The following is a 15,818-nucleotide window of genomic DNA, read 5'->3' on the forward strand; positions in this document are numbered from 1 at the left end:
TTATGTGGAATGCTCAAGGATGTGGACACCGAAATTTCAATCGTGTTGCTCGGTAATACATACGAGACCATTCACTGGATACTGTCGAATTCGTTGAAACCCGTATAAGCAGTTCTGCTGCTGATAAAGCTATTTCTAAACTCAAAATTCTGAACTCTTTTAGAGTAGAAGCTGATGGTTTTTCTGGAGGCATTTGGATCGGTTGGTATGATCACATTCAAGTTGATGTTATTTTCAGTCACTTTTAATTTGTTCACTGCAGGATCCACTGTAAGTCCAACAACCATTCCGCTCTTGTCACATTTGTTTACACAAGTCCAAATCCTACAAAAAGAGAACTCTTTGGTCATACCTCCAATTGCTCTCCAACCATATTACCGAGCTTGGATTATCTTAGGTGATTTCAATGAAGCTTTATCTCCAAATGATCGAAAAGGTTATGTTAAAATCCCATCCTCGGATCAAGACTTCAGTAATATTGTCTTTGATTCAAGTCTACATGATCTTGGTTATCAAGGACCTGACTTCACCTGGTATAGATGACCTTGTGTTGTTCGCCTCGACCGATGTCTATGTACTGATAAATAGCTTATTGTATATCCTGATACACTGGTTTACCACCTTCTCAGAATGAAGTCCGATCATAGACCCCTTACTTTCCATTGGTAAAAGCTATAATAAGCGGCAGCAAAGTCAGTTTCGATACTTTGCGGGATGGACTCTCCACAATGATTTCCATAAACTTGTTCTCGATAATTAGGACTCTTCTCTCCCAATTACGCATGCCATCTCTAAATTCAGTAGCGCAACACAACATTGGAATCATCACACATTTGGGCAAATCTCTCATCGCAAGCGCAATATTACGGGGCAACTAAAAGGCACCCAACGATATCTTGATAAAAAGCACAATGCTTATCTCTCGCATCTTGAGACCAAACTTCAAGATGAACTTGAATTAATCCTTGATCAAGAGGAGCTACTATGGAAGCAAAAATCTCGCTCAGATTGGATATCATTTGGCGAAAGGAACACAGCTTATTTTCATAAAAAACCATTATCAACAGGAGGGCAAATCGAATTTATTCTCTTCAAATTTCAACTGGAGAGTGGTGCTCGGATATTAATACTCTTAGGCAAAAAGCCAACTTTTACTTCCAAAAATTATTTTCACTTCATGATGAGGTGCATGAAACCTATCCTGTTTCGGGGCACTTCCCAACTTTGCCTCTTGAGTTAGTGCAAAATCTGGAATTACTGCCAAATCCATTGGAAATAAAAGAAGCTCTTTTCGATACGGCTCCTCTTAAATCTCCAGGAGCTGATGGACTGCATGCACACTTCTATCAGAAACATTGGGACATTGTTGGTGCTTGGTCTGCTCTACGATCCAAAGTATTTTCAGTAGTAACAATATTGAGCCCCAATTGAACAAAACTATTATTGCCCTCATTCCCAAAATCCCAAGTCCTTCAGCTTCAAATATTTTCGACCTATCAGTCTTTGTACGGTCTTATATAAATTGGTCACTAAGATTACTGTTAAACAGCTCCAGCAAATTATGCCTCAACTTGTCGCGCCTAATCAAACTAGCTTTATTCAAGGTCGTAGCATCTCTGAAAATATTATTATTAACAAGAGGTTATTCACTCCATGAAAACAAAGAAAGACAAAGAAGGTTGGATGGCGATAAATGGTGGACTTGGAAAAAGCTTTTGATCGTCTTCGCTGGGACTTCATAGCTGATACACTTTATGAAGCAGGTTTTCCACCGGCAACTATACGTCTCATTTTACATTGCATTCATCTTCTTCTATGCAGGTTCAATTTAATGGAGGACTTAACAATGTTTTTAAACCACAATGCGGAATTAGGAAGGAGATCCAATCTCTCCTTACCTTTTTGTCCTTACCATGGAAAGACTTGGACATCACATTCACCTTGCCTATGAAGAGTGCTTGGAAACCATTTAAACTAGTACGTGGAGGTTTTCCTATCACCCAACTATTCTTTGCAGATGACTTAGTGTTATATGCCAAAGCTACTGCAGTGCAAGCAATCCTAATTGACGATATCCTGGTGGAATTTGGTCGTTACTCGGGTCACAAAGTTAACAAGCTCAAATCCCATATTTACTTCTCGCCCAATAAAAGTGTAGAATCAGCAAATACAGTCTGTTCCCATCTCAGCATCAAGCAAGTTCATAACTTGGGAGTCTATCTTGGAATGTTGGTTATGCACAAACGAGCCACATGCGAATTCTACAGCTTCATCATTGATAAGATAAAATCAAAGCTTATGGGTGGTCGGCTAGAACCTTATCTTTTGCGGATGGATTACCCTTGCTAACTTTGTGCTCATGGCTATGTAACATCCTAAATATCGGGTTAGTGACCAAATTGTAAAGTTTCAGAAATTAGTGATTAAAGTAGGATAATTGAATAGTTCAATGATTTATTCGAAATATGATGAATGTTATTTAGTAATTATTGAATGAATTAAAGGGTAAAATGGTCAATTGACAAGTAAGATTTTTATATTCCTTTTATAAGATAAGCAACCACGTGGAAAATGAGAGAATTATGAGTTTTCTTTCTTCTTCTTCCTCCTCCGTATCTCCAAGCTCAAAGATATCGAGCACGAACAAGTCCCGGAACGATTATCAAGTTATGATTCGATCGCAAGAGAGGAAATTATAAAAATAGATTGGAACTTAGTGAGGTCAAGGTAAGTGCATATTAATTCGTTTATGGTGCTAAATGGAAACAAGACTTGTGACAAGTATATTTCCTATGTTAGAATGCATGAATATATGATTATACGTATATGCATGACATAAATTGTATGTATGCATGATTATATGTGTTAACATGCTTTTGAATGTAATGATATGAGAAATATGTGCTATGTGATGTATATATATGAGCCATATGACAGGATATATGTGAACATGAGAAAACAAGTATAAGATATAAGTTATGTAATCCTATGAGAATATGAAAAGAAGCTATGTGACTACATGTATATGTGAAAGAAGCTATGAGCTTATATGACATGTGATATGAAAGTGTACATGTGAATATGTGACATGATAGATTGCTAATGCCCATGTTATGTATAAAGAGAGCTAGAGGTATAGTTGGCATGGCAAGAGTCGAGGGTTCTACGTGGTCCATCGGGATATATAGTATTCTTTGAAACATTTACAGGGTTTTATGAGACACATATGTGATCCATTGAAATATGTATATGGTTCTTAAGGAGTGGTCCTTTGGGAAAAATACAGTACATAGGTCCTTCGGGACAAAATTCATAGCCCTAATGGGACCCCATACGAGATGTGGTGACAGCATAGTGCACAACCTCAATAGACTCACATATCTACAGTTCTCACAGATGTACATGGGATAACAAATAATAATAATAAAAATATATATTACATGTAAAGTATATTTTTGTGATATGAATTGTTTTATATGATTTATATGATGATGTGTGTATGGTTTGAATGAGTCATATGATGATAAAAATATATGATTAAAGGATATAAATGATAATAGTATGGATAATAGAATAAGGTTAATGATGAAAGGATGAATGATGTGTATAAGTGTACATTTGATTACAGGAAATACTATATTGTTTTGTGTGATAGCATGATATGATATGTTCATGCATGATTAAGTAGTTAGAGTTACTTTAATGTGTTTAATGTCTCACTAAGTCATAGACTTAGAGTGTGATTGTTTCACACGTAGGTTTTAGAAAGCAAGAAGAGAAGTTTAGAGGAGCAAGACAGGTCAGATTCTCCTTTCACAATTCAGATCAGAAATAGGTTTAAATTATGTATTTTGTCATATGAAATGTAGTGGCATGTAAGATAAAAAATTTGTACTGGAAACGCTCTGATCAATTTGTAAAATCATATGTTTTTATATAATAGAAATTATTTGGGTTTTAGTGGAAATGTCTAACTGAATTTCATTGAATTTTGTCAAAGTAAACGTTTTAAACAGTCAATGTGACACCTCGGACTCGTATTCGAGTCGGGTACAGGTTGGGGTGTTATATTTAATGGTATCAAGCTAAGGTTTAGCCGATTCTAGGCTTAAATCGAAGTCAAATGAGGTTTAAAAGTGTGTAGATGCCAACTAAAAGTGAAAATTTTAATCTGATAGTGTAAGGAGTATGATGTCTTGCTAATAGAATAAGATTTGTATGATATAGTAGAAATTGATTATAGAAATTGTCAAAGTAAAGTAAATCAATAGCTAACAAATCTGATGGTGATAGCAATTCACCTGCCCTGGCCAGGCATGATGAAGAGCGGAAACTTCAGAAATGTCTTATAAGATTAAATGTTGATTTCAGAAAGTTGAAATAATATTAGAATAGTGATAGAAGATCTTTATTGTTTTGAATCGGAAAAGCGATATGGATTAATTTTGTTAGTACGTGGATAAGATGGAATATGGTGAACAAGTGTCACCATAAGAGCATTAAAAAGATCAAATGATGTGGTGAGTACTTATAGAAGAGCTCAAGAATAAGTTCATCAGTGACAAACGTATAAGATGTATAAAGTCAGAGCTTATGAGTTTGAAACAAAGTGATATTATTGAGCATAAATAAGAGTATGTTTATGATAAGGGTTTGCAGTTAAGATAGAAAAAGTTTACGTTGGCTAACAAGAATATGTGATGGGAATGTACTGGAAGTATAAGATTGTAAGATATTGTCAGGTTATGATAACCAAATATGAAATGGATCTGGATACAGTTGTATATATGGATCATAGTGATGTGGTATATAAAGGAAAAAGGAAGTAAGGATTTGTATAATTGAGTAAAGCTGAGGATTGATAAGAAGAGTTTAAGAATGAGTATATCGATGATTAGATTATAAGACAAATGAAGTCAGAATGTTGAGTTTGAGCAACAGAAATTACATGATGTATATAATTGGTTGACTAGGGCTTGTACCCTAGATTGAACATATGTTATTGATCAGTTGACAGAGTAAAAGTGATAGAGTTATAAGATTGAAGGAAAAGATAAAGTTGAGTTCATTGGTTATGATATGAATCTGAATATAGTTGTGTATTCTGATCAGATAGCTATAATGCAGAAAAGGAGATAAGTATTTGCATGGAACCTTAAGGAAGAAAATACAGGTATAGTAAATGATAAAGAATGAAGTTCTGTCTAAGAAATGGGTTATCAAAGTTATGAGGATGTAATGAAGATTGGTACATAGAGATGAGTGTAGGTGATAAGACAAGAGTATGTGAACATGAAAGGAAAGATATGATTTGGGTATAAGGAATAAATAAAGGAATAATGGAATAAAAAAATGAAAGGGATGAGTTAAAGGATCAGATATGATAAGGTTAGATGGAAGTGTATATGATAAGTGACAGTAAATGAATGTATAAAGGAAAAGGTAGTTGAAGAAATAAAGGAAGGAAATATTAAGAAATGAGGTAACATGAGAACAATAGAAGATATGTTCTTATTGATTTGTTCAGTGAAAATTCGAGGACAAATTTTCTTTAAAGGAGGGGAGATTTGTAACATCCTAAATACGGGTTAGTGACCAAATTGTAAAGTTTCAAAAATTGGTGATTAAAGTAGGATAATTGAATAGTTCAATGATTTATTGGAAATATGATGAAGGTTATTTAGTAATTATTGAATGAATTAAAGGGTAAAATGGTTAACTGACAAGTAAGATTTTTATATTCCTTTTATAAGATAAGCAACCACGTGGGAAATGAGAGAATTATCAGAGTTTTCTTTCTTCTTCTTTCTCCTCCCGTATCTCCAAGCTCAAAGATATCGAGCACGAACAAGTCCCAGCACGATTATCAAGTTATGATTCGATCGCAAGAGAGGAAATTATAAAAATGGATTAGAATTTAGTGAGGCCAAAGTGAGTGCATATTAATTCATTTATGGTGCTAAATGGAAACAAGACTTGTGACAAATCTATTTCCTATGTTAGAATGCATGAATATATGATTATATGTATATGCATGACATAAATTGTATTTATGCATGATTATATGTGTTAACATGCTTTTGAATGTAATGATATGAGAAGTATGTGCTATGTGATGTATATATATGAGCCATATGATGAGAAAATAAAGTATAAGATATAAGCTATGTAATCCTATGAGAATATGAAAAGAAGCTATGTGACTACATGTATATGTGAAAGAAACTATGAGCTTATATGACATGTGATATGAAAGTGTACATATGAATATGTGACATGATAGATTGCTAATGCCCATGTTATGTGTAAAGAGAGCTAGAGGTATAGTTGGCATGCCAAGAGTCGAGGGTTCTACGTGGTCCTTCGGGATATATATGTATTCTTTGGGACATTTACAGGGTCTTATGAGACACATATGTGATCCATTAAAATATGTATATGGTTCTTAAGGAGTGGTCCTTTGGGACAAATACAATACATAGGTCATTCAGGATAAAATTCATAGCCCCTAGTGGGACCCCATACGAGCTCTGGTGATAGCATAGTGCACAACCTCAATAGGCTCACATATCTACAGTTCTCACAGATGTACATGGGCAAACAAAGAGATAATAATAAAAAAATATATTACACGTAAAGTATATGTTTTTGTGATATGAATTGTATTATATGATTGATATGATGATGTGTGTATGGTTTGAATGAGTCAAATGATGATTAAAATATATGATTAAAGGATATAAATGATAATAGTATGGATAATAGAATAAGGTTAATGATGAAAGGATGAATGATGTGTATATGTGTACATTTGATTACATGAAATGTTATATTGTTTTGTGTTATAGCATGATATGATATGTTCATGAATGATTAAGTAGTTAGAGTTACTTTAATGTGTTTAATGCCTCACTAAGTTATAGACTTAGCGTGTGAGTGTTTCACACGTAGGTTCTGGAAAGCAAGAAGAGAAGTTTAGAGGAGCAAGACAGGTCATATTCTCCTTTCCACAATTCAAATCAGAAATAGGTTTAAATTATATATTTTGTCATATGAAATGTAGTTGGCATGTAAGATAAAAGATTTGTACTGGAAACGCTCTGATCAATTTGTAAAATCATATATTTTTATACAATAGAAATTATTTGGGTTTTAGTGGAAATGTCTAACTGAATTTCATTGAATTTTGTCAAAGTAAACGTTTTGAACGATCAATGTGACACCTCGGACTCGTATTCGAGTCGGGTATGGGTTGGGGTGTTACAGGTTATCCCAACGTATTTCATGCAAACTTGTCACTTCCTCTCTCGGTTTTCAGGATATTGAAAAATTAGTTCGGCAATTCATATGGAGTTCTAGTAAGCAAGATCGAGGTATTTCTCTTGTTAACTGGAACATCTTAACTCAACCTAAGCATAATGGGAGCCTCGGCATTCGAAAGCTTCGACATCATAATATTGCCTTCCATATGAAGCTTTGTTACGCTATTGCCTCATATACAGAGAAATATTACATTAAGCTTCTTCGCCAAAAGTATAAGGTGCTCTCCAACTGTCCCACCTCTATATTCCGGCCGAGTTGTTCTCACTTATGGAGGTCCTTATCCAAAGTATGGAATAATTTCTACAGCTTTTTATCTTGGTCCATAGGCGATGGAACTACGACCAGATTTTGACATGATAATTAGATGTCGAAACTTTGATGTCTTGTAGAATAGAAACACCAGCACATTACTATTGAAGATAACATATTAGTCCATGAAGCTGCCTTGCCAAACGGTAATTGAAACTAAAATCTACTCTGGCAGTCTCTCCAGCCCTCCACAATGTCGTATCTAATGAATATTCAACCTCCTAATCCGACTACTGGTAAAATCGATGTTGCTGGCCTCAAGGCCAACACGGTGAGTTCATTGTAAAATCTGCTTATGATCTTATAACCAAGGATCTTTTGGAACCCAAATATGTAAAATGGACTAAGCTTTGGCATATGACCATTCCTGAACGCACTAAACCTTTCCTATGGCTTTCATATAAAGATCGTTTGCTTACAAATGTCAATCGCTGCGCAAGGAAGCTTACGGATGATCCTTTATGTCAAATTTGTGGCTTAGCTAATGAACATACTCTACATATACTACGTGACTACCAACACTCTGCATCACTTTGGCAACTGATTCTCCAACATCAACCCCTACCGAACTTCTTTTCCACTGACACGTCTGATTGGCTCATGATGAACCTTGAATCAAACAGACTTCTTAGGAACAAACATGCCATGAAAGGTTCTTTTCTCCTCCATAACCTGGCAGATCTAAAAGAGAAGAAATTCATTCATATTTTCGAATTCGTTTATCCAAAATGACCAACTCCTCTGTCTAAGCAAAAATTGGTCCCTATATATCATCGACGCAAAGATTGTTACCCCGTCAGACCCCGTTGCTGCTCAACCAGAACATATATAATGGAAGCCAGCGCCCCCAGACTGGTTTACTCTAACACAGACGGAGCGGTTCACAAAATTTCCTCAAACGGCTCGGTGGGTGGCCTTATTAGGAATATGAATGGTGACTGGATCATTGGTTTCAATAAACCGGTTGGAATTTCAACGCCTCTTCAAGCTGAACTTTGGGGAATTTTAGAAGGACTTCATTTGGCGCTTTCCCATAATTTCGAACGCCTCCAATGGCAAACCGACAGTGCCGAAGCTCTTAATCTTGTCTCTTCGCCAATGACTAACTGCAGTCCAATAGCTCTTGTTCGCTCTATTGCAAATCTCATCTCAAAGCAATGGAAAATTGAATTCATCCTCATCCGGCGTGAAGCAAATGTTGCAGCAGATTTCCTTGCAAAAACTACCGCTGATACTAATGAAAGAGCTCAGACCTACATAGTAACTCCTCAAGAGATTATACCTCTTCTTCAACGTGACCTCTATGGTCCTGCTTTTCTCCGCATCTAGTATTTCTTTGTAATAACATCCTTTATAATTCAAAAAAAAATCTATAATCATAAGCATTTTATCAAATTGATCATAATTTGAACTATTTTTTATAAAAAAATAGTATTTAAAATTTCTATCAATTTAATTTGAAATAATTCATTAAAAATTAATCATTTATTAATATTTAGGTATGCTTACTTTCAAAATTATCGAAGTTTAGGAATTTATTGTATGAATGTCTTCATTTTCGATCATCATCACGTTCTCCGTAGCTCCTAGGGATGGTAAACTGGTACAATTTCGTGGATTCCGCACCATACATGCTCCAATTGGGGCGGGGATAGGTATAACTTTAGTGGGTAGTGGGCGGGTGTGGATTTAGAAAGTGGTACTCGTCGCGGGTGATGGGTTTGAGAGCTTACCTGCCCCGCATCTGCCCGCCCCACATCGTTCGTCCACTAAATACCCATTAAATTTTGGACCATTATAAATTTAGGTATAATTTTAGGGTAGGTCATTTATGTGTGCCGAAAAACAAAAATATTATGTGTTTGTCATTTATATTTCTAGGTTTTAATTATGTCTTTTATTATGTAACACTTAACTCAGATAATCATTGTTTATTTTATTATGTTTCTTAATGGACGTGTTTATTTTATGTTTGTTGCTTATGTATAACTTAAGGTTGTTGTTAGGCAGGTTTAGCCAGTACATCTCCAGTTGGATAGTGGATGTGGGGATGGATTTGAGAATGTACCCGTGTGGGCGGATGTGGATTTGAAAATTTTTACCCATAATGGGTGGTGGGAGGATGGTGGATTTAAAAATATTAGGTGGGTGTAGGGATAGGAGAAGGTATCCGCACCCGACCCGCCCGTTTGCCATCCCTAGTAGCTCCCATATCGTCTTCACGCCGTCGTTCATTAGTCCTTAATCGTCTGACCTCTTGTCATTTTTTTCATTTGCACTAAATTCCACAGCCAACCTCTTACGATGTTGCAACCACGTTGCCACTCATCTAATAATCCCCCTAGACTCCCAATGCATCTTTGCTCATCGTAACCCTACATGCTGCACTCATTGTCATCATCGTCACTTTTTTACAAACCACTTGCCCTTCAAACACTATCTTTTTTTTCTCGTGACAATCATTTTCCCCCTTCTGTTTGTTACTCTCACAATCGACCGACGTTCGTTGGTCTCAGCATCCAACCGTACACCAAAACCTATCTTTTTAAAGTTGAGGAACAAGTTGACTAAGGGTGCTATTGAGTTCAGTGAACCATGGTTGTAAGGCATGCATGGGTGACGTTGTAAGAGATCAACGAGGGTTGCGTGGTTGACTTGGAGAGGCGGTGACGACATCTGAGCAAACGAGGGCGACAATATTGAAGAATGGGTGATAGGGAAGACCATGTTTTGGGAGATGAATTTTGGGATTTTATATAATTTGTAAATATTGAAAAATTATCGACTTATTTTGAATTATAACCAATCTTATAGAAATATAAATTAAGGACTAAAAAAATTGTATAAATTGAACCCAAAGTTCAAGCAAATTAATTGATTCAATCTTTTTCTTCTTCTTAATATTCCAACTAAAGACAAATACAAGAATGATTAAGTTTAACGACATCATAATAGCAACCCATGGGTATGATTAAAGGCCAATTATGTAGTTCATTAGTATATATATTTTTATTGTACATATTAGTTTATATTGGAAAAGCTTTTTCTAAAGTTTATGAAAATGACTTAATAATAAGTTGTGCCACAACTTTTAATTCATTAGTTACGATTGTATATTACTATATATTTCAATAATTATACCTATGATTAATCATCACAATACGATCGAATAGATAATTATAATATTTGCCAACGAGTGTTGGCACAAGTGGTTGAGTTTCAAAAATTTGAGCTTGTAATGCAAAGTTTGAATCCCACCACCGTCACTCTTGATGGACAATCTGTAAAGTCCTATGTAAATCTCGATTGGGTCTTAGGTATGCCCTGAACCTGAACTGAGGGAGTCACCCCTGACCTAAACTTTATTGTAACAGAAAAAAGACAATTATAATATTTTTCAAACTTGTATTAAAATAAATGTAGACAAATTAACTTTATTACTTACCTATTTTATTAATTTAATCACCCTTGAAATTGAATTTTATGTGTAATGTGCATGGAGTCATTCTTCAAATTTGAGATTTAATCTTTTAGGGTAAATTGTATCCGTCATCATTTAATTATGGAAGATTCCAATATGAACATCTATTTATATGTTTATTCAATCGAATCATTTAATTATTTAATAATATTAATCAAGCTATCTTTTGTTAATATTTGATAGAAAATTGATGTCGCATTTAATGAAATTAGTATAATTATATATTTAGTCACTATTACTTACACATTCTATCCACTTTTTCCTAATTTTAATTTAATTTAATAAATCCAATCCTTCAATTATATGGTGACGCGTGATCAGATTTGTTTAAATTATCGATATAGAGAGACTCAACACGAACATATGTATATTTCTCATTTTTATCAGATAAAATATTAATCTAATTGAAAAATATAGTTATCTATAATTAGGTCAAGTTAGAAATTTTTTTCCTAATTCTAAGCCTGACCCAACCTAGTTATATCTAAATTTTAAAAAAATACTTATCTTATAAGATCGAATTAAATTAAAACTCATCGAATTCAAATCTTATCTCTATCTCTAATCTTATATTTAAATTAACAGCCTATTACGTGTGTGTATATACTATCATGGAGGCTAGAGAAAAGCTAATGTAGAAACAACCACTCAGTAATTATTATTTTTATAAAAAGCAGAGAAATAATATATATTTCTTGTTTGGGTATAAAAAAAATTATTACTTAATGAGCGGTGAGGAGAGAGCAAAACAAAGTGGGAATTTTCCCCCTAATTTATATATAAATAGACAAAAAGAAAAGGAATAAAATAAAACAAAGTAGGTTGCTGTGAGAGCATACATAGGGATCAGTATTTTAATATTTTATTTAGAAAAATATTATAAAAATGTAAATTTTGAAGAAAAAAAATCCATACCAAGAATGATTGATTGAATTATTTATACACTACTGAGATATGCTTCCCAGTTCTTTATTGTCACCTTTTTTATTCTCCATTATGAAATTCAATATTTTATTAACACGAAGAATATGCCAAAACGACATTAAAATTAAAAAAAAGCAACAGCTATTACTCCCAATTTTAATAATTTAATTATATTTTAAAGTATCGAAATATATTTTTAGTGTTTAATTTTTTTATTAAAAAATTAAACACTAAAAATATATTTAAATGAAGGTCTTGCTTGTTGACACTTGTCTTAATTCTTTTTGCAGATAACATCTAACACGGTGCCTTTTCGTATTTAAATGAAGGTTTCAAAAAATAAATACTTAAACTATGGTTCGAAATATATTTTTAGTGTTTAATTTTTTTTATTAAAAATATGTGTTTAATATTTTTTCTGTTATATTTTTAGGAGTTTATCATTATATTTTTTTAATTTTTTAAATATTAAAAATATTTTTTTAAAAGAAAAAATTATAAAAAAATAAACCTCCTTCCCCTCGTTGTCCCTCTCCCTCCCATCGCCCCACCTCCGACGGCGAACGGTCACCATCGGTCGAATTTTATTCTACACATGATGAGAAACACAATGGTGACAGACGTGTAACGTACGGACGGTTGTAGGCGTCAAAATTGCCGAAAAACTTATACGAAAAACCTAAAAATTCGACGACCTTTTGCGATGTTTTTCACGACGATCGACGCAGTTTCATCGTGGATGGGAGACTGGGTTTTGGTCGCGACAGCGATACGGTTTGATGGTGTCAATGATGACGACCATGAACTGACGATGGTCGTTCGGTGATAAAAAAATATAAATTTTGAGATTTTTTAATTATAATATTATTTTTTAAAATAAAATAAAATTTATAATTTTATATACATAACACGTATCATATAACGGCCAAAATTTTAGCAAAAAAATCTTTAAACTAATCGTATTTTGAGGTATAGTTTAAATACTTATTTTTTTATAAAACCTTAAATGAATAGAATTTGAGGTTACTTAAATTGTTTAAATTTTTCTTTTCATGACTTTGCTATACATTAGAAAAGACCACAGTATCAAAAGTTATAAAATAGTTACCGACTATAAAACGTTGTTTTGTTGAATCCTTTGACTATTAAAAGTTACAAAATGTTTACTTGATTATTCATGTGTTTCAAAAACGTCATTTTTGTTTTAAAAAAAAGGTGGTCGACTTGTGGACTGAGATATGATAAAATTTGATCTCATATCCGTTTGAGTTATATTTTGTGCATCGACTCTCCGTTTACATTATGTCGTCGACTTTGAGCTAGTACTTGAAAGTAAAGGCGATGCCAATAGGTCTCATTAAAATATGATTTTATCATATCACAATCAGCATGTTAATATTAAAATAAGAGTAGGACTAATATGCAATGATTTGTGTTGGAATATACGTTTATAGGAGATAGAACACAGAATGATTATTGGTGGTTAAATTAATTATTAAGTTATTTTAAATTAGCACCAAATTGATGTAATGTATAAGTTTTGAGACTAAATTTGCTATTATATCAACTCACATCATTATCTATATTAAATCAACCACCAAAATTAATAGTGAGATATTAAAATAGAAATTAAAAGTAACACTAGGCATAAATTTATGGAAAAAAAGACCAAAATAGAAACACAATAATATATGAGGCACCAAAGAGATTGTTTACCCTAATATTTTCGTTAGTCGATCGAGCATTATTACCGCATTGAATAAGGCATGAATCACTAGCAATGCACGCGAACCAAACATAATGCAACCATGCGTTAATCCTGGAAAAGACACGGCGTAGCCGACAAAGATTTTGGATGTACGGACAAAAACAAACGCGGCCATTTCGACTTCCTTCAAAACATTAAAAAATGTAAAAAAAAAAAAAAGTTGGGTGAAGCATTAATCTCTTGATTATAAAATATTATTTTATTAAAATTTTTAATTATTAAAAATTATAAAATGCTCATCTTAGGATGAGACATTGTTTGATTATTTCGATTATTAGAAGTTATAAAACGATCACTTAACTATTCATATGTTTTAAACTCGTCATTTTTCGTTAAAAATTGATGATTGTATAAGTTTTACACTAACATGTTGACTGAGATATGATAATCGTTTGAGATCATATTTTATCGTATCTTAATCAATAGGTTAACGTCCAGCTTAGACAATCGTTTTTTTAACGAAAAATAACAAATTTGAAATATTTAAATAATCGGATGATCATTTTATAGCTTTTTAAGTTGAATAACTCAACAAAACAATATTCTATAATTAATTGATAATTTTATAACTTTTAATAATCTTACGCTGAACAAATAAATATGTTACAGTTGGAAACATTCGTATATTGTGCCCTAATTTTGTTTTATGTATTTATATAAACTTATGTTACCAAAATATGTTGTCAGATTAACACGGGATTTAAGGGGCGTTGTCTTGTTTTATTGTTTGTTGTTTGTTTGTGTTTGGGACATGGGAATGTGGATTCAGGGAATGTTTGTCATGGAATAATCCAATTAATTATTCCAAGAGAATAATTTTGTTTGTCTGTTTTTTAATCAATAAATTAAATTAATTCGGTCATTTAAAAAAATCAATTTTTAAAAAGGTTAGACTAAAATATTGGATCTTTATTAGGTATTTTGAAAGGTTAAGACCTTTATACGAGTAAATGTAAAAACATTCAATTTTTATTCGATGGTTTTAAAATATTAAGACCTTATATATATATTTTTACATTATCTAAACTATTTATATTTTTTCACAATCATAGATTTAAAGATATTACACGTTTAAATACGTTAAAATTTATGTCTACTTGTATGTTACAATATTAACAATGTCAATCAAATTAATATTCAATCAACATAATATATTTAAACACTTTCAAACTTATATCTTTATGTATATTATAACAACACTACAACAAAATAGGTTTTTAGCGACGTTTTTTCAATCATATAGCGGCGTTTGTATAAAAACACCACAAAAATATGAGTCTTTAGCAGTGTTTGTATACAAACGCCTCTAAAGTAAGAGTCTTTTGCGGTGTTTGTTCAAAAAGCACCGCTAAAAATATCGCAAAACTCATTTTGCTCTAGTGCAACAACAATACTAACTATATAAACTACATCACAATAAATAGAATATAAATATAATAATATATATTTTTTTAACTTTACAATTAAAAATATAAAAAAAAATATTCATTTATTTTGTTAATTCGCGATTTTTGTTTTACATGTATATACACAATTTCTATAAAATCAAACTTTTTTGTTGTCTTTAAAAAACGGATTAACCCATGCTCATAGAAAAAGTAATCTTAGGGAATTTCAAAGCACTAGATTTTGGTTTTTGACCTCTTGAAAACTGTGTACCCTAATGTCTGTTGGTTCGGGGATGGAACTAGAGAAGGCTGAATTAGATCAGTCGTACTCCTAAAAATTTTAAATATATTTTAAATATTTTTTATTAAAAATAATTGTTCGTCATCTAATATTTTATAAATTATTCACTTCTTAAAATTATATAAATCCGTTTATTTTAAAATAAAGTCTTACGTTCATCCATGCTCGGTTTTTAAACCTCACTCCTCGTTTACCACACGTTTTTGTAATTTATTCACTTTTTTATTTCATTTTTCATTTCCCATTTTCCGTCACCTTGACGTCATTGATATCAGATTTACACGTCTCACATTTCTACATGGATGTTTGTTTGTCTCTTAATGG

At 32.6% G+C, this 15,818-nt stretch overlaps 1 protein-coding gene across 1 annotated transcript; it reads left to right on the forward strand.

Moving 5' to 3' along the window:
* Positions 1-8,463: 8,463 nt before the first annotated feature.
* On the forward strand, positions 8,464-8,961 carry LOC120124217. The gene has a single exon (XM_039142931.1). The coding sequence runs from the start codon at positions 8,464-8,466 to the stop codon at positions 8,959-8,961; it is 498 nt and encodes a 165-aa protein (XP_038998862.1).
* Positions 8,962-15,818: the final 6,857 nt, after the last annotated feature.

This window comes from Hibiscus syriacus, unplaced genomic scaffold, assembly GCF_006381635.1.
Source record: "Hibiscus syriacus cultivar Baekdansim isolate YM2019G1 unplaced genomic scaffold, ASM638163v2 tig00110415_pilon, whole genome shotgun sequence".
NCBI classification, from domain to species: Eukaryota; Viridiplantae; Streptophyta; class Magnoliopsida; order Malvales; family Malvaceae; genus Hibiscus; species Hibiscus syriacus.

Coding starts and splice junctions, on each gene's coding strand:
- LOC120124217 (XM_039142931.1), top strand. CDS start 8,464: ATGGAAGCCAGCGCCCCCAGACTGGTTTACTCTAACACAGACGGAGCG.